The 23,579-nt window shown below is 41.1% G+C and overlaps 1 protein-coding gene and 1 pseudogene across 8 annotated transcripts in view; one reads left to right on the top strand and one right to left on the bottom strand.

Annotated features, from left to right (window-relative positions):
• MANBA (mannosidase beta) overlaps positions 1–21,112 on the bottom strand; it is a 113,468-nt gene extending 92,356 nt beyond the window's left edge. For 3 of the 8 annotated variants that reach the window (XM_078445847.2, XM_078445848.2, XM_078445846.2), the window contains exons 1-2: positions 20,861–21,112; positions 3,754–3,848 (exon numbers count right to left, since the gene is read on the bottom strand). In XM_078445847.2, the coding sequence (XP_078301973.2) occupies positions 3,754–3,848; positions 20,861–21,037 (272 nt within the window). In that variant the 5' untranslated portion in view covers positions 21,038–21,112. Of the gene's footprint in view, positions 1–3,753; positions 3,849–12,641; positions 12,814–20,335; positions 20,713–20,860 lie in introns of all 8 variants that reach the window. The other 5 variants (XM_078445852.2, XM_078445849.2, XM_078445853.2 and 2 more) reach the window with 5 other exon arrangements.
• LOC132692255 (RNA-binding protein 3 pseudogene) lies at positions 6,805–7,418 on the top strand (annotated as a pseudogene).
• Positions 21,113–23,579: the final 2,467 nt, after the last annotated feature.

Here is a 23,579-nt window from a genome sequence, read left to right on the forward strand (position 1 = left end):
AAGCTCTGAGCTGTTAGCACAGAGCCTGACACGGAGTTCGAACTCACGAACCGCAAGATCATAACCTGAGCCAAAGTCGGATGCTTAACCAACCGACTGAGCCACCCAGGTGCCCTGATAAATCTTTTTTATTAGTTAAAACTAAAGGTATAAATATTTCACAGAAAATAAACATTCCTTTTTAAAAAATTTTTAATGTTTATTTTTGAGAGAGACAGAGCAGAGGAGAGGCAGAGAGAGACACACACACACAGAATCTGAAGTAAGCTCCTGGCTCTGCGCTGTCAGCACAGAGCCCAAGGCAGGGCTCGAACTCACAAACCATGAGATCATGACCTGAGCCAAAGTCGGATGTTCAACCCACTGAGCCATCCAGACACCCCTGAAAATACACATTCTTAAAATTCAATTTTCAATGAAATTTTCATAAGTATTGGTTTAATACATTTTTCTGTTGAGTGCTCTGGTTTATCTTTCTCCATAATGTTTCAATTGCCTTATAAAGTCATGAGCATAGCTTATAATTTCCGAATGCATTGACTTTTTTTAGGGCTTCACAAAGTACTTATGAGAATCAAGTTAAATAGTAGACATAAGACATTTTCACAGGAGCATCTGAGTGGCTCAGTCGGTTAAGTGTCCAACTCTTGATTTCTGCTCAGGTCATGATCTCGCAGTCCATGAATTCGAGCCCCCCATCGGGCTCTGTGCTGACAACACAGAGCCTGCTTGGGATTCTGTCTCCCTCTCTCTCTGCCCCTCCCCACGCTCTCCCTCTGTCAAAAATCAGCATTAAAAAAATTTTTTTTCACAAACCATTACATTTACTGACACTAAGAGAAAACATTAACCAACTAACAGTATCTATGAATACCTATTATGGGCTCGGCACTCTGCTAAGCTTTACAGGGAACTAAAACACTCTCTGAATTTAAGGAATCTGCAGTCTAGTTGCCATTCAAGCCAAAAACACAGGAAAAAAAAGAGAAAATTTTCCATCTCTTCTGGTTTATAGTACAGTCTTGTTGGACAGACTATATGTGCTATCGGAGCTTATGTCACAAGGAAAGACTTCAAGAAAGAAAGAAGAACTTAAAGAATAGGATAAATGTAGTATAACCGTGCAATAAAATATTATTTAGCAATAAAAAGAAATAAAGTACCGGTGAATGTGACGACATGGATGAACTTTGAAAACATTATGCTAAGTGAAAGAAGGAAGTCACAAAGGTCCACATATTGTATAATTCCATTTATATGAGATTTCCAGAAGAGATAAATCCACAGCAAATAAATTGGTGGCTGCCTAGTGCTGGGATAGGGATGAGGGGATGGGGACGTTGGGAACGGGGAATGACTGGTAATGGGTATGGCTTTCTCTTTGAAGTGAGGGAAATTCTAAAACTGATTATAGTGATCGATCGATGGTGGCACAACTCTTTGAATATACTAAAAGCTACTGAATTGTAAGCTTTTTTTAAAGGTTTATTTATTTTTGAGAGAAAGAGACAGCACAAGTGCGAGAGAGGGAAAGATACAGAATTCAAGGCAGGCTCCAGGCTCTGAGTTGTCAGCAAGAGTCCGACACAGGGCTCAAACTCATGAACCATGAGATCCTGACCTGAGCTTAAGTCAGACACCTAACTGACTGAGCCACCCAGGCACCCCTGAATTGTATCCTTTAAAAGGGTGAATGTATAGTGTGTGAATTAGGTCTCAATAAAGTTGTTCCTTTTTTTTTTTTTTTTAATGAGTAGAAAATGTCTAGGTAAAAGGTAGACCCTGGAGGAAGAGCAAACTCCAAACAAGGAAGTGCAAACGACATCAACATTAAGATAACATAGTAGGTGCAGGTGCAGGACTTGTGCTAGAGCGCTAAAGGGAGAAATCTGGTCAAGTCAGCAGGGCAAGAGGGCAGCAGAGCACAGGAAGTGGAACAGGAATAGGCAACATTAAGCAGTATTTTCACACACAAGCAAATAAGATTAAACTGGCTTTACCAATTAAAAGGAAGACACTGTCGTTCTTGAGCAAGAATGTCATGGGCAAAACCAATATTTGGGGAAGATGAGTCTAATGTTTCTATATACAAGAGTGAAGAATAGGGGCGCCTGGGTGGCTCAGTCGGTTAAGCGGCCGACTTCACCTCAGGTCATGATCTCACGGTCCGTGAGTTCGAGCCCCGCGTCAGGCTCTGTGCTGACAGCTCGGAGCCTGGAGCCTGTTTCAGATTCTGTGTCTCCCTCTCTCTGACCCTCCCCTGTTCATGCTCTGTCTCTCCCTGTCTCAAAAATAAATAAAACGTTAAAAAAAAATTTTTTTTTTAAAAAAAGAGTGAAGAATAAAAAGACAAAGCAAGAAATTTAGTTATGCAGCTTTGGCCTAACTGCAGGCACTTACTAACAAAGGCCTAGGCAAACATGGTAACTGGAAATGAGGAGAAAGGGGCTGAATCAAGAAAAATGAGGGACACCTGGGTGGCTCAGTCGGGTGAGCATCTGACTTCGATTTCAGCTCAGGTCATGATTCCAGCCAGGGTTGTGGGATCGAGTCCCAAGTCAGGGTCTATGCTGAGCATGGATCCTGCTTAAAATTCTCTCTCTGTGCCTCTCCCCTGCTCACTCTTTCTCTCTCTAAAATAAAAATTTTTTTAAAAGATGGGGTCCCTGGGTGGCTCAGTCAGTTAAGCGTCTGACTCTTGGTTTCGGCTCAGGTCATGATGTCAGGGTGTCATGGGTTTAAGTCCAACAGCAGGCTCTGTGTTGCAGTGCAGAGCCTGCTTGGGGCTCTCTCTCTCTCTCTCTCTCTCTCTCTGTGCGCCTGCCCTGCTCACACTGTCTCTGTCTCTCTCAAAATAAATAAATAAACTTAAAGAGAGAAATGATAGGCAGAAATTAACAGAACGCAGAAGAAGATTGAATACAGAGATGCAGAAAAGATATTATAAGCCAAAAACACCTCAGGCATAGAGGATCAGAAAAGGGTTGTTACATTAAGAGAAGCAATGAGACTGTTAGAATATAAAGGAAGCTTTAAGTGGGACAGTCAATTGCTTACACTTTGGAAATGCTGAATTCAAATGAAAGAGGACCCTTAACAGAGATATTTTAAGTATTATCTGCAAACGCGAACATGGAGCACAGCAATGTTGATGTTGAGCACCATATTCTGGTTTTATTTCTCTTTTAGCAGGCTGTTAAATAATTACCCAAAAAAAGTCATACAAAAGGGACAGAGGATTTTTTTTTTTATTTAGCAATAATGGTGGTAGATATAACCAGGTTACATTCTGCTACGTGGAACATTACTGAAATTATACTGTTTTTCCTCGTGGCTTCACAACATAATATAAGGCCAATGCCACGGCCTTGATGGCTGGTTAACCCCACATGGAATAAATGATGGATCTCTGATCCTACTTGACAGATTGTAAATATACACATTCTATTGATTATAGGGAGGGGAGGGTACACATAGAAGGAAATGCAAATAAGAGAACTCACTAGGTGTAGGTGACTCCATTAAAACCACTGAACAAGACATAATTTCATGACGAATGATCAGTGGCACCATTATATACAAATCAAAACATAAATTATATATTCACTTTTATAGGACAAGGCTTTAGTCTGACAATTCTCTTACATGCAGCCTAAACAAACAAAAGATTATTCCAGAGACAGAAAGAAGGAAAGCTCAATACCAATAACTAAATAAATACAGATGTACATATAGACACACACACATACATACCTAATGTTAAAGGGGATTTGAAATTTCTTGCTATAGGTCCAGTTATCCAAGGAGATCCATCTGTACTTAAGGTCATTAAATCTGTAGTAAGGATCCTGGTGATCAAAATCATGGCAGATGATTAAATATGCAAAAATAAATAAACATGAAATAAATTATTAACAATAGCTATTTGCCACCTAAAAATTAATGAATCCTGGGCCTAGGAGTATGCATTTGCAGGTACATCTCATCCTCAAGGTTAAAAGCTCCATCCATTTAAGAGACTATTACCCTTCCAACAAAGTTAACAACATTCACATAACTAAAATATACCAAAAAATGTTTTTTAAAAATGCCAACAAAATGCCTCAATGAAAGTTCTTAGAGATAGAAATCATATAGTTTCATTATCAATAAGTACATGTGTGGAGATTAAGACTGGCTGCCTTTGTTAAAACCAAACACAGAACCTCCGAGGTATTAGCAGAGAATGAAAGTCAGCAATTCCCAGTGAGGCCCTCAGTCTCCCATAGTCCTGTCATCCTCGCCGTGCTCATTTCTGCCACTATCCCAGCTGGCCTCCAGGGGGAATGCTTCTCCTGTACTACCCAAACCTCGGCACAATTCCCACTCCTTGGATTCACCTAGCATTTCCAAAGTTATTTTCCACTGAGCTTTACCAAGTGAGCACAAAAAGGATCTCTGCAGAGAATATGCAGGCAGCACAGACACTGTCACACTGACCAACTTCAGGTTGCCTATATTTTCCTAGACAAGGTCAGCAAACTACAACCCATGGGTCAAATGCAGCTCACTGCCTGATTTCGTCTGGCCAGGGAGCTAAGAATGGACATGTGTCAATAAATGAAGTTTCATTGGAGCACAACCATGCCCATTCCTTTACAAATCATATATGGCAGCTTTCATGCTATAATAGAGTTGAGGGGCACCTGGGTGGCTCAGTCGGTTGAGCGTCCAACTTTGGCTCAGGTCATGATCTCATGGTTCGTGAGTTCGAGCCCCACGTTGGGCTCTGTGCAGACAGCTCAGAGCCTGGAGCCTGCTTCGGATTCGGTCTCTCTCTCTCTCTCTCTCTCTGCCCCTCCCCTGCTCACGCTCTGCCTCTCTCTCTCTCTCAAAAACAAATAAACATTAAAAATAAATAAACATTTAAATTTTTTTTTAAATTGCCGAGTTGAGTAGGTGTGACTGAGGCCATTTGACCCATAAGGCCTAAAATAGTGTCCAGGCTTTTACTGAAAATGGTTGCCAATTTCTCTGCCCTAGGCGACTGGCCTGCCGGGTGTTCAGAGATACTGTTCTGGCTGAGCGTCCAGCCCCAGGTCCTTCCTTTTGTAATACTTAGGTCTTTCTTCTACTCATTTTCCACCCTTTATCTCCCAGACGAGGAGGCAGAAAAGAAAGTGGTAAGTGAAGCTTTTCAGTCATCTTTCTGTGAACAACATCACAGCCACCTAGATGGAAACAGTGCGGTCTTCTCCAACTGGGACAGGGCCAAGTTGCACTGCAACTCCAGATGGAGAAAGAAAAGCCAATTTTGCCTAACTCCCACCAATGACCACATTGGGTTAGCAATAGTCGGTTGGGCACTTGCTCGGAGCACAAATCTGTAAGACATACTATGAAACGGTGGGGTGTATATCAAGATGGTGGGGTGTATATCAAGTCAGAAATTGCTCCTGACTGGAAGAAATGTTTTAATAAGCTACCAGGGGAGGGTGTAGTTGATGAGATTTAGTAACAACTGATATCGCCAAGCTGATTTTTAAGGACTGATTAACAGCGAGTTTTATCCTGCTAAATGGGCTGTGCCAGGCCCAGCCAACTTGCTTCCTTTTCTGTCTTCCCACACACACACACCACTCAGCCTCTCCAATGAATAAGCATGGAATAAATATTTAAGGACACAGGTTTGAAGAGGTACCTAATCATTAGCTTGTCCATGTGTCTCCACCCAGCCTTATTTATAACTCTACACTGTGGACTTAGTCCAATACAGTTAAAAATATCATGAGAAGGAAGGTGTGAAGGCGAATGTGGTTGCAACATGTCAGCCTGCTAAGCCTTGGAGCCGGCTGATGATCTGGTTTGCAGGGCACAATTCCCCTTCCTGTCTCCCAGCCCCTTGAAGGAAACTGCCTATTGAGTTCGAGAGGGCAAGCTGCTGAGATATATTTTTTCTAGACAGAGTTTAAATGTTTATTTTGCTTTTTGAGAGAGAGAGAGAGAATGAGCACACGCGTGCGCAAGCAGGGTAGGAGCAGAAAGAGAGGGAGAAAGAGAATCACAAACAGTGTCTATGCTGACGACACAGGGCTCATCCCATAAACTGTGAGATCATGACCTGAGCCAAAAACAAGAGTCAGACGCTCAACCGACTGAGCCACCCAGGCACCCCTAGACAAACAGAATTTAGAGGTTAAAATTTTTCTTTTACTTGAAAGAAGCCAATCTGAAAAGGCTACATACTACATGATTCCAAATACATGGTGTTCTGGAGAAGGTAAAACTATGGTGACAGTAAAAAGATCAGTGGTTGCCAGGGATTAAGGGAGAGAGGGGTGAATAGGCAGAGCACAGAGGATTTTGAAGGCAGTGAAACTTCTCTAAATGATACTATAATAGTGAATACATATCATTATACATTTGTCAAAATCCATAGAATATATAATACCAAGAGTGGATTCTAATGGAAACTATAGACTTTGGGTGATAATGATTTGTCAGTATAGATTCACTGATGATAACAAATGTACCACTCTGGTGGCGGGGGCAGGGGGGTGTTGATAATGGGAGGGCTGTGCATGTGGGGTGGGGGTGATATATGGGAGCCGTCTGTATTTTTCTTTCAATTTTGCTGTGAACCTAAAATTGCTCCAAAAAATAAAGTCTACTAACAAAAGTTCCTCTTACCAAGGGAAAATATTTTAACCTCCCTAAAATAAAGGTTGCAGAAGCTTATATTATCTTTCTAATCATTATTCCAAATGCTAAGCAACCAACTTAATTTGATTCTAGAATGGTTTGACTCCCTTCGTTCATAAGCTCCTCGATGGTAGCTGTTCTTCTGGTCCTTTCGCTTAATTTGCAGTACTTGAACTCATTGCCATGTCTTCTGAACAAGGGACGCTTTTTGTGGGAGGGCTCAACTTCAACTCTGATGAGCAGACTCTGGAAGACCACTTCAGTAGGTTTGGTCCTATTTCTGAGGGGGTCATTGTCAAGGGCCGTGAGATTCAGCGATTCTGGGGTTTTGGTTTTACCACCTTCACCAGTCCAAAGCATGCCTCAGATGCCATGGGAGCCATGAATGGAGAGTCTCTGGATGGTCGCCAGATCTGTGTGGATCACCTGGGCAAGTTAGCCAGGGGAACTGGAGGCGGTGCCTTTGGGGCCCACGGGCGTGGTCGCAGCTACTCTAGAGGTGGTAGGGACCAGAGCTATGGGAGTGGCAGATATGACAGCGGCCTGGAGGATATGGATATGGATGTGGAAGGCCCAGAGACTGGTGGTAGAAGCCGGGTGGTTATGACCGCTACTCAGGAGGAAACGACAGAGACAATTTTGACCTCCAAGTTCAGGCATGTGCATCTAATGTGGTAGCTACACAAGGAATAAAACTTCTGATCCAGGATCATCCTTCCAAATGGCTGTACTTATAAAGATTTTTGGAGCTGCACTGAAACATCTGTGTTAGTGCATCAACTTCTATTTTTAAACTGAGCTCCCAAGGTAGCTTGTTAAAGACCTTTTAGAAAGCTTCATGTGTTTTATAAAAATCTTCTCCCACTTAAAGACAAATCCTAGGACATTTATTGAGTTTGGGTATTTTCCTTTTACCACGTTTTTAGTTTGGGCTCTCAGGATTACTGATTCTGGTTAAAAAAAAAAAAAAAAAAGTTTGGCCAGAGTGCTTTTAAAAAAAAATAATAGGGGCTCCTGGGTGGCTCAGTCGGTTGGGCTTCCGACTTCGGCTCAGGTCACGATCTCGCAGTCCGTGAGTTCGAGCCCCGCGTCGGGCTCTGGGCTGATGGCTCGGAGCCTGGAGCCTGCTTCCGATTCTCTGTCTCCCTGTCTCTCTGCCCCTCCCCCGTTCATGCTCTGTCTCTCTCTGTCTCAAAAATAAATAAAACCTTAAAAAAAAAAATAAAAAAAATAATAATAATAATGTACACTTAGAGACATTTTAAGAGCCTGTACACAATGTTTATCATGACCAGGAAGCAATTTCCAAATGCAACTACAAGAAATCAAGAACATGATTAGAGGTGTTTTTTAATTCAAGGTCATCACCTTAACTACATAAAACTTTCTTTAAATGACATTTGTGAATGTCACTTTTTTTTTAATACTGGAAGAAAAAAAATACTCTGTTGTGTCTTATCCAGCATTCAGGACATCCTTCACAGAACTTATTAAAAAGTTGAAACCTGGGGGTGCCTGGGTGGCTCAGTCAGTTAAGCGCCCAACTCTTGGTTTCGGCTTAGGTCATAATCTCACGGTTCGTTAGTTCTAGCCCCACATGGGGCTTCTCGCTGACAGAGCAGAGCCTGCTCTCTCTCTCTCCCTCTCTCTCTCTGCCCACCACCCCCCCCCCCCCGCTCATGCTCACTCTCTTTCTTTCTCTCTCATTATAAATAAATAAATAAATAAATAAATAAATAAATAAATAAATAAACTTTAAAAAGTTGAAACCTGAAAACAAACAAAAATTAAATAAAACAAAGCTAACAGCAGTTCAGTGTTACACCTGATGACTAAGAAACCACGTAAGTCACTGAGTTGTTAGGCAAACCCACGAACCCTAAAAAACAACAGAAGTATCATTTGTTAACCGAGATAGCCACTCACATGCTTTTGTCTTCATAACCAACACATGCAGTACATTTATAGAGAAAGAAACGAAAGTTCCAAAAGATTCCACTCCTGAGGTCCCCCAACTAAGCAGTACATCCAGGAACTAAATCAAGGCAGTCTAACATTTTTTCAACTATTCTACAATGCTTCATGCCAAATACACGTACACTTTTATACCAGATGATCACAGCAACAATAGCTAATAGCTACCCTATTGCCCATGACCCAATGGGGCAGGTATTATCTTCATTCCCCTTTACTGACAAAGAGTCCAAAGCTCAAAGTCAAATGGCTATGAAGTGGTGCAGCACTGATTCAGACCCAGGACATCTGGTTCCAGAGTCCACACACTCAATCATTCCCTGATACTGCCATTAATGTCACAAACGTCATCAACAGTTACAAAGTCAGTGCTACTACCAAGTGGGAACCAGGGGATAAACATGCTATGTAGGGCTGGTTATTTATCATTGTCATTTACCATACCTGCTGTACATCAACAGACTATGTGGCCCCACGCCATGCAAACAACATTATCAGTCCCATTTTCTCTGTAAGCTTCTGAACTTCATCTATTACATCCATTTAGAGATACATAAATTCCTTAACCAGGTATAGCATTTCCACTCCCCAGTTCTGCTTCAATCCAATGCCTGATTCCATCCCAGACATAATTACTTCAAATGGAGTTAAATACAGAAAAGGAAGTCTTCGCAACTCTTTCACACACAGATATATTCTTGGACACTTAGGCAAAAAAAATAAATAAAGTTTAAGAAAACATTCATTTAAAAATAAGCAAAAGTAACCAATATATTAAGATACACAGATATTTGGAAGTGCCTGGGTGGTTCAGTCGGCTAAGCATCTGACTCTTGGTTTCAGCTCAGGTCATGATCTCACAGTTTCGTGAGTTTGAGCCCCACGTTGGGCTCTGCATTGTCAGTGCGGAGCCTGCTTGGGATTCTCTCTCTCTCCCTCTCTCTGCCCCTCCCCCACTCGTGCTGTCTCTCTCTCAAAATAAATAAACTTTTAAAAAAGATACACAGATATATAAAACCTTAATTTGTAAAAAGCAAGAAAGTGATAACTCAGAATAGCGGTTACCTTAGAGGAAGGCAAGTGATAGGATTGGGAGAGGCAAGGTAACTGCAATAGTGTTGGCAATGTGCAGGTTCATAAACTGGATGGCAGGTGCATGGGTCTTCATTTAATCATAGGCTTTAAAACTCACAAATGCACATGTGCATAAAACTTTCCATGTACTAGATACCATATAATAAAAAGAAAAAGAAGACAGACTTTCATAGGAAGCTGATCTACCCTAACCCACATAGGGATATTGATGTGTTCCATTCAGAAGAAGCTGCACTCTCCAAACTTGTTTATCCATTGTCAAAATGAGCTCAGCTATGATTCTTACTTCAGCAGCTTCACATATACAAGAGATCCCAAATCCGTAAGTCAAAACATGTTTTTAAATTGATTTATTTTGAGAGCAAGAAAGTACACATGCGAGCAAGGAGAGGGGCAGAGAGAGAGAGGAGAGACTTCCAAGCAGGCTCCGCGTGCTATCAGCATAAAGCCCAACGTGGGGCTCCAACTCACGACCCTGGGATCATGACCTGAGCTGAAATCAAGAGTCGGACGCTTAACCGACTGAGCCATCTAAGCACCCTCATAAGTCAAAATATTTTGATTGGCCTTAATGTTATTTTTGCTTAAAATCCTTAAACTAGTAAATACTGCTTCACAACTAACACAACTCTAGGTAAAAAGGGGTTGTGAGTTAAGGAAACTCCTTATATCCTGACCAAAGAGGATTAAAAGGGGAATTTAAAAGGAGAAACAAAATGATTTGCTTAGCCCACTCCACAGTGCAGGGTAGCACTCATGAAAGATTAGCATAAATGCCTGGAGAGAGATTCTTGACTGACATGAGGGTCAGAGGAGTTGGAAATCACACTTGCTCAGGAGCAAGGGTGGGCAGTTGAACAGCTGCGCAGCCATAGTTCTTGCCTCTGAGACGAAGCTAGGGGTGTGGATGGAGCTGACAGGTAAGAGCAGCAGTGGGGAGCAATCTTGTTCACATGAGTTCAAGCCCTAGCTTGGCCCGAATACCTCTGGGAGCTTGTGAAGCTCATACAACACCCCTATACTTCTGTTTTCTCAGTTCTAGAACAGAGATAATAATAGTACCTCCCAGGAACAGGATGAACATTGCAGGAGGTAACATGTGGAAGGTGCTCAGAACCATTCATTACCCATAGCAAGCATTCAACAAATGATAGCTGTCATTACTGTTATATGTACGGATCTGAAATGACTTCTATGAGATGTCAAGTGAAAGAAAAAAGTCAGTACCAAACAACATACATAGAATGCTATCCTTTATGAAGAAATACAGATAACTCTATATGTATATAGACATATATCATAAGATACATGAATATACACAAGAATCTGGTTAACTGTAGTTGTTTCTGTAGAAGGGAACTAGAAAACTAGGAGACAGGGACGGAAGGATACTTGCTTTGATTATGTTTCCCACCTGTAATTTTTTTTTCTTTTTTTTTTTTTTTTTTTTGAGAAAGAGATCATGCACACAAGCAGGGGAGGGGGAAGAGGGGGAGAAAGAGAGAGAGAGAGAGAGAGAGAGAGAGAGAGAGAGAGACTGAATCTAATGCAGGCTCCATGCCCAGCCCAGAGCCTGATCCCAGGCTTGATTTCATGACCATGAGATCATGACCTGAGCTGAAATCAAGAGTCAGACACTTAACCGACTTAGCCACCCAGGTGCCCCCTACCTTCAAATTTTTTTTATCATTACAGTTAACCCTCAGGGGTACAGTTAACAATAAGTGCTCCTAAACCCTGCATGGTCAAAAATCTGATTAACTTTTGGCTCCCCAAAAACTTAACTACTAATAGTCTACTATTGACCAGAAACTTTACCAATAACATAATTAACATATTGTGTATGTTATATGGATTATATACTGTATTCTTACAATAAACTACGCTAGAGAAAAGAAAATGTTGTTAAGAAAATCATAAGGAAAACACATTTATAGTATTGTGCTGTATTTACTGAAAAAAATTCATGTGTAAATTCAAACCCACGTTGTTCAAGGATCAATTGTATTTCCTTTATCTGTTTCTAAAATCAGTTGATCTCTTTTTTAAAAAGAAAACAATAAGCGAGGTTGATAACAGTACAAATGACTTGGCCAGAATGGTTATAAGATGTTGTTGTAGGCTGGACCTACAAGTTGCACAAGTTGCAACATATGTGAGAAGAAACAAAAATGGCACCAAAATTCCAGGCTTCATTTACTGAGAAAATGTTGGTGCTTTTATTAGAAATAGGTAGAGGCGCCTGGGTGGCTTAGTTGGTTAAGCATCTGACTTCAGCCTAGGTCATGATCTCATGGTTTGTGGGTTCGAGCCCCACGTTGGACTCTGTGCTGACAGCTCAGAGTCTGGAACCTGTTTCAAATTCTGTCTCTCTCTCTCTCTCTCTCTCACTCTCTCTCTCGCTCTCTCGCTCTCTCTCCCTCCCTCTCTCTCTCTCTGCCCTTTCCCCACTTGTGCTCTCCCACTCTCTCTCTGTCTCAAAAATAAATAAGTAAACCTAAAAAAAAGGAAATAGATAAAAGAAGAAAAAGTAAGGATTGGGAGAGTTGAGAGAAGAGGTATCTGCATATATCGAGTTTCAATACTCCATGAAGACATTCAGGTAGAAGAGTGGAGCCAAATCTCCAGACACAAATCAGGAGGACAGAGTTAGAGATGAAGGCACCGGACCAGTTGTGGCACAGAGGTAATGGCTGAAACTCAGAGACTTCTGAGACACAGAGAATAAGGAAGTGATGTGTGGACTGACCCTCAGGAATTATTGCATTTATCAAGAACTTCTGGCAAATGGGATGCTTCTAGTGATATATTTTGAACAGTAGTATGCTGTGCTCATCACTGTGTTTACTGGACATCTTTAAATTAAAACAGTAATTATTCTCTTTGCTTACTATTTATTCTTGCCAACAGGCAGCGTGGGCCATGAAAAGATGTGGGTTGAATCCTTGTCCCACCATTTATTAGATGCATGCTCTTAGGCCATAACTTGTGTGAGCCTCAGTCAGTATAAGTAATGATACCTTCTCCACAGGGTTGCGGTGGGAATTATGTGAACAGGTGCACCTGAAAGGGTCAAAGAGAGTGCATTGCACATGGAAAATATTAAATAATTATTACATGCAGATGAATTTCACAGTCTAGGTTGACTATATACACCTACGGGTGATGAAGACCAGCCAGCCTAAAGATTGAACTCTCAGATGATGCTTTGATTCCCAGTGTTGGGCCATGAGAAGCAAATCCCCCTATGCCCTAAATACACCTGACAAGGCATCAAATGAGGAAGCATGTGTCCAGGTTTAAGGATCAGGATTTTCTTTTTTTTTTTTTTAAGTTTATTTATTTGAGATAGAGAGCATGAGCAGGGGAAAGGCAGAGAGAGAAGGAGAGAGAGGATCCCAAGCAGGCTCTGCTCTGTGCTGTCAGTGCAGAGCTGGACGCAGGGCTTGAACCTACAAATTGTGAGACAAGAGTGGGGTGTTCAACTGAGCCACCCAGGCACCCCAAGAATCAGGATTTTCTAAAGCTATCTTTAAAAAAAAAAGGCTTGGGGCACCTGGGTGGCTCAGTCAGTTAAGCGTCTGACTTCGAGCCCACATCAGGCTCTGTGCTGACAGCTCAGAGCCTGAAACCCGCTTCGGATTCTGTGTTTCCCTCTCTTGCTCTCTGCCCCTCCCCCACTGTGCTCTCTTTATCTCTCAGAAATAATAAATGAATAAACTTTAAAAAAAGGCTTAAAAAATAAAAGAAAAAAGGCTTAAAAACCTTGTGATTTTCTCTTCCTCCAAACTGAATGACTATTTCTGCTCAAATTTAAACTTCAAATGCAGAGTCCTTAGCTAATTTATCTCCTCAATGCCACACGTTGTTTAAGCAGTCGAACTTCTAGAAACCCTATAGATCTTTAAATGATTCCTTTCCTAAAAGATTTTGAAATCACTTCACATAAAATGGTCCAATAAAACCAAGTATCCCATTTTTAAGTCTTTTGTAGAAGGTGAGTACGGCAACCAGAAAAAGTACCTCTTCTTTAAAAATAAATTTATGTTTGGCCATTTTGGACCATCATTGATCATTGTGACACCTCCTTCTCTGAAACACAACAAAAATATTAAAATGGTGATAATGGTATTATAGTTAGAGACCCACAATGAAATGTTTGAGAATGAAATGATGTGATATCTGGGACTGCTTCAAGTAAGGGGTAGTATAATGACTGGACAAAGAAACAAAATGGACTGTGCTGAAGCCAGGTGATGGGTAAATGGGGGTTCATTGAGTTACTTTTTTTTTTTTATTTGTTTGAAATTCACCATAACAAAAAGCTTTAGAAGTATATTCACATGGCAATTGCCTCTTGGCTACTTTCAGAGTACAAGAATATACAAAATCTTCTTCTCTGACCATCTGTCCCAGTTACATTATGAAGGATAGAAGGCAGTAATAAAATTTAGAGAAAAAGTTCTAAGCATTTGGTGTCTACCATTTTTTAGTACATGTAGATATTCATATATTTATAATATATTTTCTTCTATTTTTAAGTGTAGATTTAAGTGTAGAACACATCTTCAAAATGGAATCTATATAGTTATTAAAAATTATTCTAGATCTATATTTATAGACACTTGTGGATGGAGAAAGATGTTCACCATATATTTTAAATGAAGTACTTACAAAACTATTTCAGAAATTGATTTAATTTTTATATTATTGTATTTGTATATACTTAGAAAAATCTGGAAAGATACACATGAAAAATTTTACAGTGATTACTCCTGCTTTGTAGTATGCTTTTCATTATTTTTTCCTTGTTCTTTATATTTTATATTTTTGGGCATCAATTTTGTTGTTGTTTTTCAATAAGCATTAAATATTTGGAGTGCCTGGGTGGCTCAGTAAGTTAAACGTCTGACTTCGGCTCAGATCATGATTTCACAGCTCATGAATTTGAGCCCTGCATCGGATTCTGTGCTGATAGCTCAGAGCCTGGATCCTGCTTCAGATTCTGTGTCTCCCTTTGTCTCTCTGCCCCACCTTGCTCATGCTCTATCTCTCCCTCTCTCAAAAATAAATATTTAAAAAAAACTTTTTAAGCATTAAATATTTATAATGCTTTAAAAAGTAATTTTAAAAGAGGGAATGAGAAAAGTTATCAGTATATGAGAATTTCATACATGAAAAACTAATGTTTTATATCAATGAACAAAAGAGAAATTGTTAAAGTATGGGATATAAAAAACTAATTAACCATTTGAAAAAAATTCAAATGGATCAATATTTTAAATATGAAAAGGAATTATAAAGTTACAAAAAAAGAAATATTTGTAAATATTTATTTAATTGAGAGAGAGGGAATTACTTTCAAAGCATAGTATCAAACAAAATAACAATCATAAAAGGAAAAAACCTTATAAGATTTCAATATATAAAACTTTAAAACATCTATGTGATAAAATACATCATTAATGAATGGGACATTTTTGAAAATATGTAACAAATAAAGAGGTCTAACAAATCTATATTTTAAAAGATTAATAGCTAATAGAAAAATAAAGAACATGAATAAGTAACCGCAAATCACCAATAAACATGATAAAAATTGTTCAACCTTACTACAAAGTAAATTGTTCTTGTCTTTTATTTTTTAAACATTTTTTAATGTTTATTTATTTTTGAGAGACAGAGAAACAGCGAGAGTGGGGAGAGGCAGAGAGCGAGACACAGAATCTGAAGCAGGCTCCAGGCTCCGAGCTGTCAGCACAGAGCGCAAAGCCGGGCTTAAACTGGCGAACTGTTGAGATCATGACCTGAGCCGAAGTTGTCCGCCCAACTGACTGAGCCACCCAGGTGCCCCTGTTTCTGCTTTTTAAAATATCCAAATCTAGCACTTAAAATGAGCACTGGGATAAAATGATAATGGGAGCATAAAACTTACAATTTTTATTGAAAAAAAACTGAGAAGTACATATTATAACACTAAAAATGTGCATACCCTTTGAATCAGCAATTGCACTTCTAAGAATTGTCTAAGAAAATAAGGATATACACTAACTAAAATTTAGCTAAAAGGATCTTCACCAAAGAATAGAAAAAAATAAGTAAGATAACAATCCAACAGTAAGTGACTGATTATAAATGGTAGCAAACGTACACAATGAAATAAAAAAGAGCCATTAAATATGGTTTGTTAGAAATATGTTTATTGTATGTAAAACTATCAAAAACACTATACAAAAAAGTTGTTAAACTGTGTATTTAAATAATTATCAAAAGTGCATACAGACAAATTCTGAATGGATATAGTACATTTAAAAAATTTAATAGTTATCTCTGAAAGCCAGGTTTCCAAGTTTTCTTCTTCTTACTACCTATATTTTCTAATTTTGGCACAGACTCTCTAATTTGAGAGTATCTTTTATTTAAAAAGGAAAAAAAAAAAAGCTTTTCAAACTTGCGCTACTGAGGAATTGAATAGGAAAGCTGAGACCTTTCCTAACAAGAGTCCCCTTATCTAAGCACTTATATCTTATCATCTGCCTCACAAGAATGTGACCTCCTACAAAATAGGAACTGAGTCTTACTCATTTCTTTTTTACTGTAATGCATACTTTAATGTGTGGTATAATAGTAGGCTGAATGATGAATGATAACCTTTAGCAGGAAGCTCAAAAGACTCTCCAAGACACCTAAGATTTAGATTCTGTATAGGAAATACAGTCACCTATGAAACACCCATGCTGGCCACAGGAGCCTCTCAGTAAATATGAATTCCATTTAATCAACTGTTCAGACCGAAAAATCCTGAACTTTTCCTTGACTCCTCTTTCACACCTTATGCCCAATCCATCAACAAATCAAACTGAAGTAATCCTACTGGTTCTACATTTAAATGTGTTCTCATGGCACCTGGCTGGCTCAGAGAGCTAAGCATCTGACTCTTGATTTTGGCTCAGGGCATGATCTCACTGTTTGTGGGTTCGAGCCCCACATCAGGCTCTGCGCTGACAGTGCGGAGCCTGCTTGGGATTTTCTCTCTCCCATTCTCTCTGGCCCTCCCCTATACTCTCTCTTTTAAAATAAATAAACTTACAAAAAATATATACATATATACATATATATACATACACACATATATATACATACACACACACACACATATATAAAATGTATTCTCACAATCCTCAAAAAACTAAAAACAGAACTACCCTATGACCCAGCAATTGCACTACTAGGCATTTATCCACGGGATACAGGCGTGCTGTTTCGAAGGGACACATGCACCCCCATGTTTATAACAGCACTACCAACAATAGCCAAAGTATGGAAAGAGCCCAAATGTCCATCGATGGATGAATGGGTAAAGAAGGTGTGGTATATATATACAATGGAGTATTTACTCGGCAATCAAAAGAATGAAATCTTGCCATTTGCAACTACGTGGCTGGAACTGGAGGGTATTATGCTAAGTGAAATTAGTCAGAGAAAGACAAAAATCATATGACTTCACTCATATGAGGACTTTAAGAGACAAAACAGATGAACATAAGGGAAGGGAAACAAAAATAATATAAAAACGGAGGGGGACAAAACAGAAGAGACTCATAAATATGGAGAACAAACTGAGGGTTACGGGAAGGGGTTGTGGGTGGGGGGGATGGACTAAATGGGTAAGAGACACTAAGGAATCTACTCCTGAAATCACTGTTGCACTATATGCTAACTAATTTGGATGTAAATTTTAAAAAATAAAAAATAAAACAAGTTATGAAATGCAAAAAAAAAAAAATGTCTACACTCATACAAGCCACATGTGTAAACAGATAAACTAAGATTCTACACCAAGAAAAAAAAAAAGTGTTCTCCCAAGATTTCTCACCAGTTTGCTGCTGCCACCTTGGTCCAAGCAGGAAGTTATCTCCTGTCCATTCAAAAGTAATAGTCCTGTACTTAGCGTCCATGCTTTCATTCTGCGGCAGTCTTCACATAGCCAGAATGATTTTCTAATAGGCAGATCCATTTATGCAAGTCTAAGCTCAAAACTCCCAATAAAGTCCCATCATATGCAGAATAAAATCCAAGGTGTTTCCCATAGTTTATAAGCCCTGCATGGTCCGCCCTTGATGCCTTCTTTGAACACATTCCCTTTCTCTGGCTTACACTGGCCAGCTCACTAATCCTGGAACTTGTCGAGCATGCTTCCACCTCAAGGCCTCTCCCCTCTCCACTCTGGCCTTTTTTTCCCTCTTTGCTGAGAATGCACTTCTTCTTAAAACAGACCTTATCAAAAAGATCTCTGTTTAAAAGTCACTTTATCAAAATGGCCATCTTTAACCACTTTATTTTAATAGGAATCCTTCCCAACCAGCCTCCTACGCTCCCTTCCTTTAATCGGCTTTATTTCTCTTAGGTGCACCACGTGACATTATGTTACCTATTAATTTGCTTATTGTCTATCTCCTCCACTAGAATGTCTATGGGCACAGAGTTTGTTTCTTCACCACTCAATTTCAAGCACTTTGAATAGTGCCTGCTATGTTGGAAGTACTAAATAAACACTTATGAGATAATTAGGTAAATGAATAAGTAAATGACTTTGGTAAGATATGTTTCAAGTTCTTGTGTAAACACAGTATGGGGGCCACTGCCTGCTCTAAACTATAGAATATTTCCTGAGGGCCAACACCAAAAAAGGATGGCAAAGTTGTAATAAAGCAGGTGGAATAAAAGTAGCATATTATTCAGTAATAATACTGATGTTGCTGATGATTAGGCTTGGAGTTCTCCAATTCCCAAAAACCTTCCCCATTTCTCATCCCACTATCATTTAAAACCCACATCCAGGGGCGCCTAGGTGGCTCAGTCAGTTGAGCATCCAACTTCAGCCCATGGTTCATGGGTTCGAGCCCCACATCAGACTCTGTGCTGACAGCTCAGAGCCTGGAGCTTGTTTCAGATTCCGTCTCCCTCTCTCTTTCTCTCTCTGCCCCTACTCTGCTTGTGCTCTCTCTCTCTCTTAAAAATAAATAAACAGGGGCACCTCGGTGGCTCAGTCGGTTAAGTGTTCGACTTCTGCCTAGGTCATGATCTTGCCATTCCCAAGTTCGAGTCCTGTGTCGGGCTCTGTGCTGACAGCTCAGAGCCTGGAACCTGTTTCAGATTCTGTGTCTCCCTGTCTCTCTCTCTCTCTCTCTCTCTCTCTCTCTCTGCCCCTCCCCCACTCACACTCTCTCTCTCAAAAATAAAATAAACATTTAAAAAAAATTTAATAAATAAATGAATATTTAAAATAAATAAATAAAACCCACATTAACCTTACTAAACTTAAAGTTCTTCTACGAATTTGAAATATTTGGCAAACAATGTAAATTATTTTCAGGAGGAAAAGTCAGTTATTTCACACTGTGAGCAACCTCCTTCTCATTAGCTGGTAACCAAACATTGTTTCTTAATATGTAGCCTCATTAAATGGAACAATCATCCTACTTGCTAAAACCAGTATTTCCCATTGCCTTAATTTTATCAGTGAAATGAGGCAAGGGGAGACCCTGCCAAACAGACACAGGAATTCTCAAGATATATGAGTGAAGCCTCAGAGTACCAACGTAGGCTGTGGTCTATGTCACAAGCAGTTTGTTAACTAAAAATAGTGGAAGTACCTAAATTTGAGAATTACTTGTTTTAAAAAATAAACTGGACTGTGGTCAGTGTCATTCATTTACAACATTCACTTCCTTTCTGATACTTATTTCTTGAAAAAAAGCTAATGTGTACCAGATCATAAATTTTGCATAACCCCAGTTGACAATCGTGTCATTTAAGTACTGTTAATGACACTCCTGAAAGTCAACCACAGTGCTTCAAAAACAATTTTTCAAAACACTGTGGTAAGAGTAGCACAGTTGAGAATCCAGGCTACGAAATGGAGTCAGGCCAGCCTGGGATAGATTTCTACTTCTGCCACCTAATTGTTGTGTGATCTTAGGTAAATCCTCTAACTTCTCTGGGCTCCATAACTCCATATCATCCATAAAATGCAAATAAGAAGATCTACTCTGTAGAGTTGTTATGGGGACTGGGACAATGCGTCAAGTACATCTTGTCCCAGGTAAACACGATTGAAAGATATTCATCAAGTACATCTTTTCCCAAGCAAGAACGATTTTAATTTTTTAAATGTCTTTATTTATTTTTGAGAGAGAGCGAGAGCAAGCAGAGGGAGGGGTGGAGAGAGAGGGGGACAGAGGATCTGAAGTGGGCTCTGTGCTGGGCTGGAACTCACCAACTATGAGATCATGATTTGAGCCCCCCAGGCGACCCTCTATCAGAGCAAGAACAAATAAAGAATGGGAAAGCCACATGCAGCTGACGGAACCATAAAAACAGCAGAGGGTGGAAAAGCTGTTTGCAAACCTCTGCACACAACAAACCTCTTGTCCTCAACAAGTGGTCTATAAATTGGAGCAACTATTAAGACACACTCACACACGCATCACATGCCCTAAGAAACATCTTTCTTCATATCCCAATCAGCCTTAAAAATTATTTAGCCTTTACACTGGCACTAGTAATCCAACCTTACACTTACTTGTACATCTCATTCTCCTCACCCAACATGCTGCATCATTCCCAAATCTGACTCCCTGAGGCCTACAAGCAAAAGAGAAAAACTGAGACATTACTCAATATAGTTAACAGTTGGCAAAACTATTGTCCCCTGAAGTGTCCACACAGTAAAACAGGAATCCCCCGCCTTATGCTTTGTCAGTAACAGGACCTTTCTACACACTCTTCAGTGGAGAGCTATGGCAATAGGAAAACCGCCAGTAGAAATACTGTTTGCCCTGTACGAACTTCCGCTTTCCAGAATCATCGACGTGCCTGACTGGCTCCGTCTTATTTCCACCAAGCCCGGAAGCCAACGGTGCTCTCTGCCAACAGAAGGCAAACTGCTTCAGCATTTCCCTGCCACAGACCAGAAGAGGCAAAAGTAAAGTTAGATCTAAACCCGGGAACAAAGCCCAAGGATTGGGGGCTGCCAAGCGGTTCCTTGGCCCCTCTCGCCACGAGGGGCACGCGGTGCTGGCTCCGGCGGGGCGGCCGCACGCAGTACCTGGATGAGGCCCCGCTGGAACAGGGCGCTGTGCACGCAACCGGGGACCCTCCCCGGCAGCTCCAGCGAGCCGTTCCCGCTGCGGATCCTCCAGCTTCCCCGCAAGCTGAGGCTGCGGGCTGCGGCAGTGGGCCCCGCCCCGCACAGGGCGAGCAGCAGAAGCAGGCGGAGGCGCATACCGCGAGCAGCAGCCGCGATCCCCAGACAGGAGGCCGCGGAAGCACGGGTCCCCTCGCCAGAGGCCGGGGCTCTGGCGCTCCCCCGCCCGGGCCCCGCCCCCAGGTCAGCTGAGCTATGGGGACCCGCCCCGGCTCCCGCGGCAACGCGGATGGGCGGAGAGCGCAGATCCCCGGCAGACCGGCAGAAGCCGGTCCTGGGCTGGTACCTCTACAGTCTGAGCACTGCTCCGCGCTTTTACCTGCCGCTCCGGTGTCTTAACGAGAGGCGAGAACTGTGCACGGTAATTGGGACACCCAGTTTCCTGGGCACAAAGTGGCGCGCAAAGCCTCGGAAAGCTCAAGAACACAGAGTAGGATGACAAGACACAGCTAGAGAGGCTCCTGACTGCTTCAGAGAACCGAAACCCTGAGACACTCACCACCTCATTCCCCCCAAACTTCCCCAGACCCTCATCCACGCTGCAGGTGTCTGCCTGGAGGTGGTAACGCTCACCTCCTGCACCTCCATAGGTTGGTCTCCGGGCGTACTCCCACCCTTCAAAGAGTAAACAATAACTAAAATTGCCTAATTCGTAGGGTCATTGTGAGCGCTGAGAAAATCCGTGTACAGCGTGCAGCATAAAGCCTGGCCCAGAGATAGAACAGCACCTTCGTTAATGTTAGTGGACTACGACCCTGTGTTTTATAAAGCCTCACAGAGGCGGCCTCCTGAGGTTTCAGAAACCTGCACTAAATGTGCAGGCAAATGTAAAATCCTCTGCTGCTCACCAAGTGTGGGACTTGAACTGGAAAGTGTCCTGAACTAAAAAATGTGGACAGTGCACCTTGTTTTCAGGTTGTTATAAGCATAAAATGAGTTGACATGTATTCGAGGACTGTGGGAGAACTTAAAAACGTGGAACAAACACTTCATTTGAATACCAGAAGGAGAGGAGCCATAATGAAGGTAACAGTGAAGCCTTTAATCACTTACTGTGATGGTATAAACAAAAGGCTAAAAGAGACCAGATGTCAACTCACCCCTGCTTTGTTTCCCCCATAAAATGACATGCCAGTTGAGGGTCAGGTGGATCAGCAGAGATGTGGGGTTGTCTCACTGTTGAGGGAACCCTGAACAAAAGGCTCTAGCTGCTGTATGGACCCTGTAGATGATGGGGTGGAGGAAGGGTTAGGAATAGGAAGTTACTGGGTACTGAGCCTGAGTAGGAATAAATGTGTTCAAGGTTTCCCACTTGTCCTGCCCAATAAGGAAGGAGATGGGAGCAGAGTCACCTGAACAAGATCTCTGCCCAAGGCCTCAGATAAAGAGACCTAGGAATGACTAGGAATGACGTTACTGGAGCTAGGAATGTAAATATGTGAAGAGCATGAAGAGCCAGAGAGACATCAGTCCTTCACTGCAACTTCTTTTAGAGATTGTAATACTTTGGCTGTATACCAAGCATGGGATGAAGGGATGGCTTTTTCCCACAACGCCTGTCAGGTAAAGCCTTTGTAATTGCCTATAGTCAGACCTGAAAAATTACACTTACGTCATGTGATCCAACAGATCTTCTAGTGCTAGAGATTTATCCATGGAGGTTATATAGAGTTTGGGGCAAACTCCAATAGAAGAGTCACAGTACAGATCCTTATATCCTAAAACAAAGCTATGCAATTCACCATAAAGAACTACTCTGAAAAATAGGTCCTAGTATGCTACTAGGTCTTAACAAAGACCAAACACCTGACTGTGGTACATTAAAGGACTATGAAGCCTCAACTGAGGATTATCAAATCAACCAAGTCATAGAACTGGGCAGGGGCACCAATGTCCCATTGTATGTAGGAAGTGATATATTCAAACTCGAGCAAAGCCCAGAGGACTCAAGTAAACTACAATAGCCTTCTACATCATGAATCAGTGCTGCACTGATGACCTCATGGGGAGTCCCTTATGATCAACTGACAGAGCCCTGATTCACATGTAGGCTGGTGCAATATATATTGGAAATAGCCATAAAAGGTTAGCTGCCACATTACAGCCCCATTTCGGAATGGCCCTGAATGACATTTAGTAAAAGAAAATCTCAGCACACAGAGTTAGGAGACTTATGTTTGATTTTTCACCTCATGTGAAAGGAGAGGTAGCCTGAGATACAGTTATATATTGACAGCTGCGTAGAGTCAAGTCTTGCTTAAAACAGCCTTAAAAGAAATGAGGATGGAAGATGGGGGATATGGAGGTCTGAGTAGATAATATGTGGATGGACCCTGTAGGAGTGGACACAACATATGCAGTTTTGTTGTGTCTCACGTTAAGGCTCACAAGAGAACATGTACCACAGAGGAGGGTCTTGACAATCAAGTATATAGAAAGACTTGTCCTTTCTATATACTTGATCCACTCTGGTGGATTTTAGCCAGCCTGTCTGTGCACCACTCCAGTATTTGGCACTGAGCACATGAGGAAAGTGTCCACAGTAGCAAAGATGAAAGGCATGCACGTACCCAGCAACATGGGATTTCTTTCACCAAGGGCGATCTTACTGAGCTCTAGA

This window comes from Panthera onca, chromosome B1 (genome assembly GCF_046562875.1).
Source record: "Panthera onca isolate mPanOnc1 chromosome B1, mPanOnc1 haplotype 2, whole genome shotgun sequence".
Classification (NCBI taxonomy): domain Eukaryota; kingdom Metazoa; phylum Chordata; class Mammalia; order Carnivora; family Felidae; genus Panthera; species Panthera onca.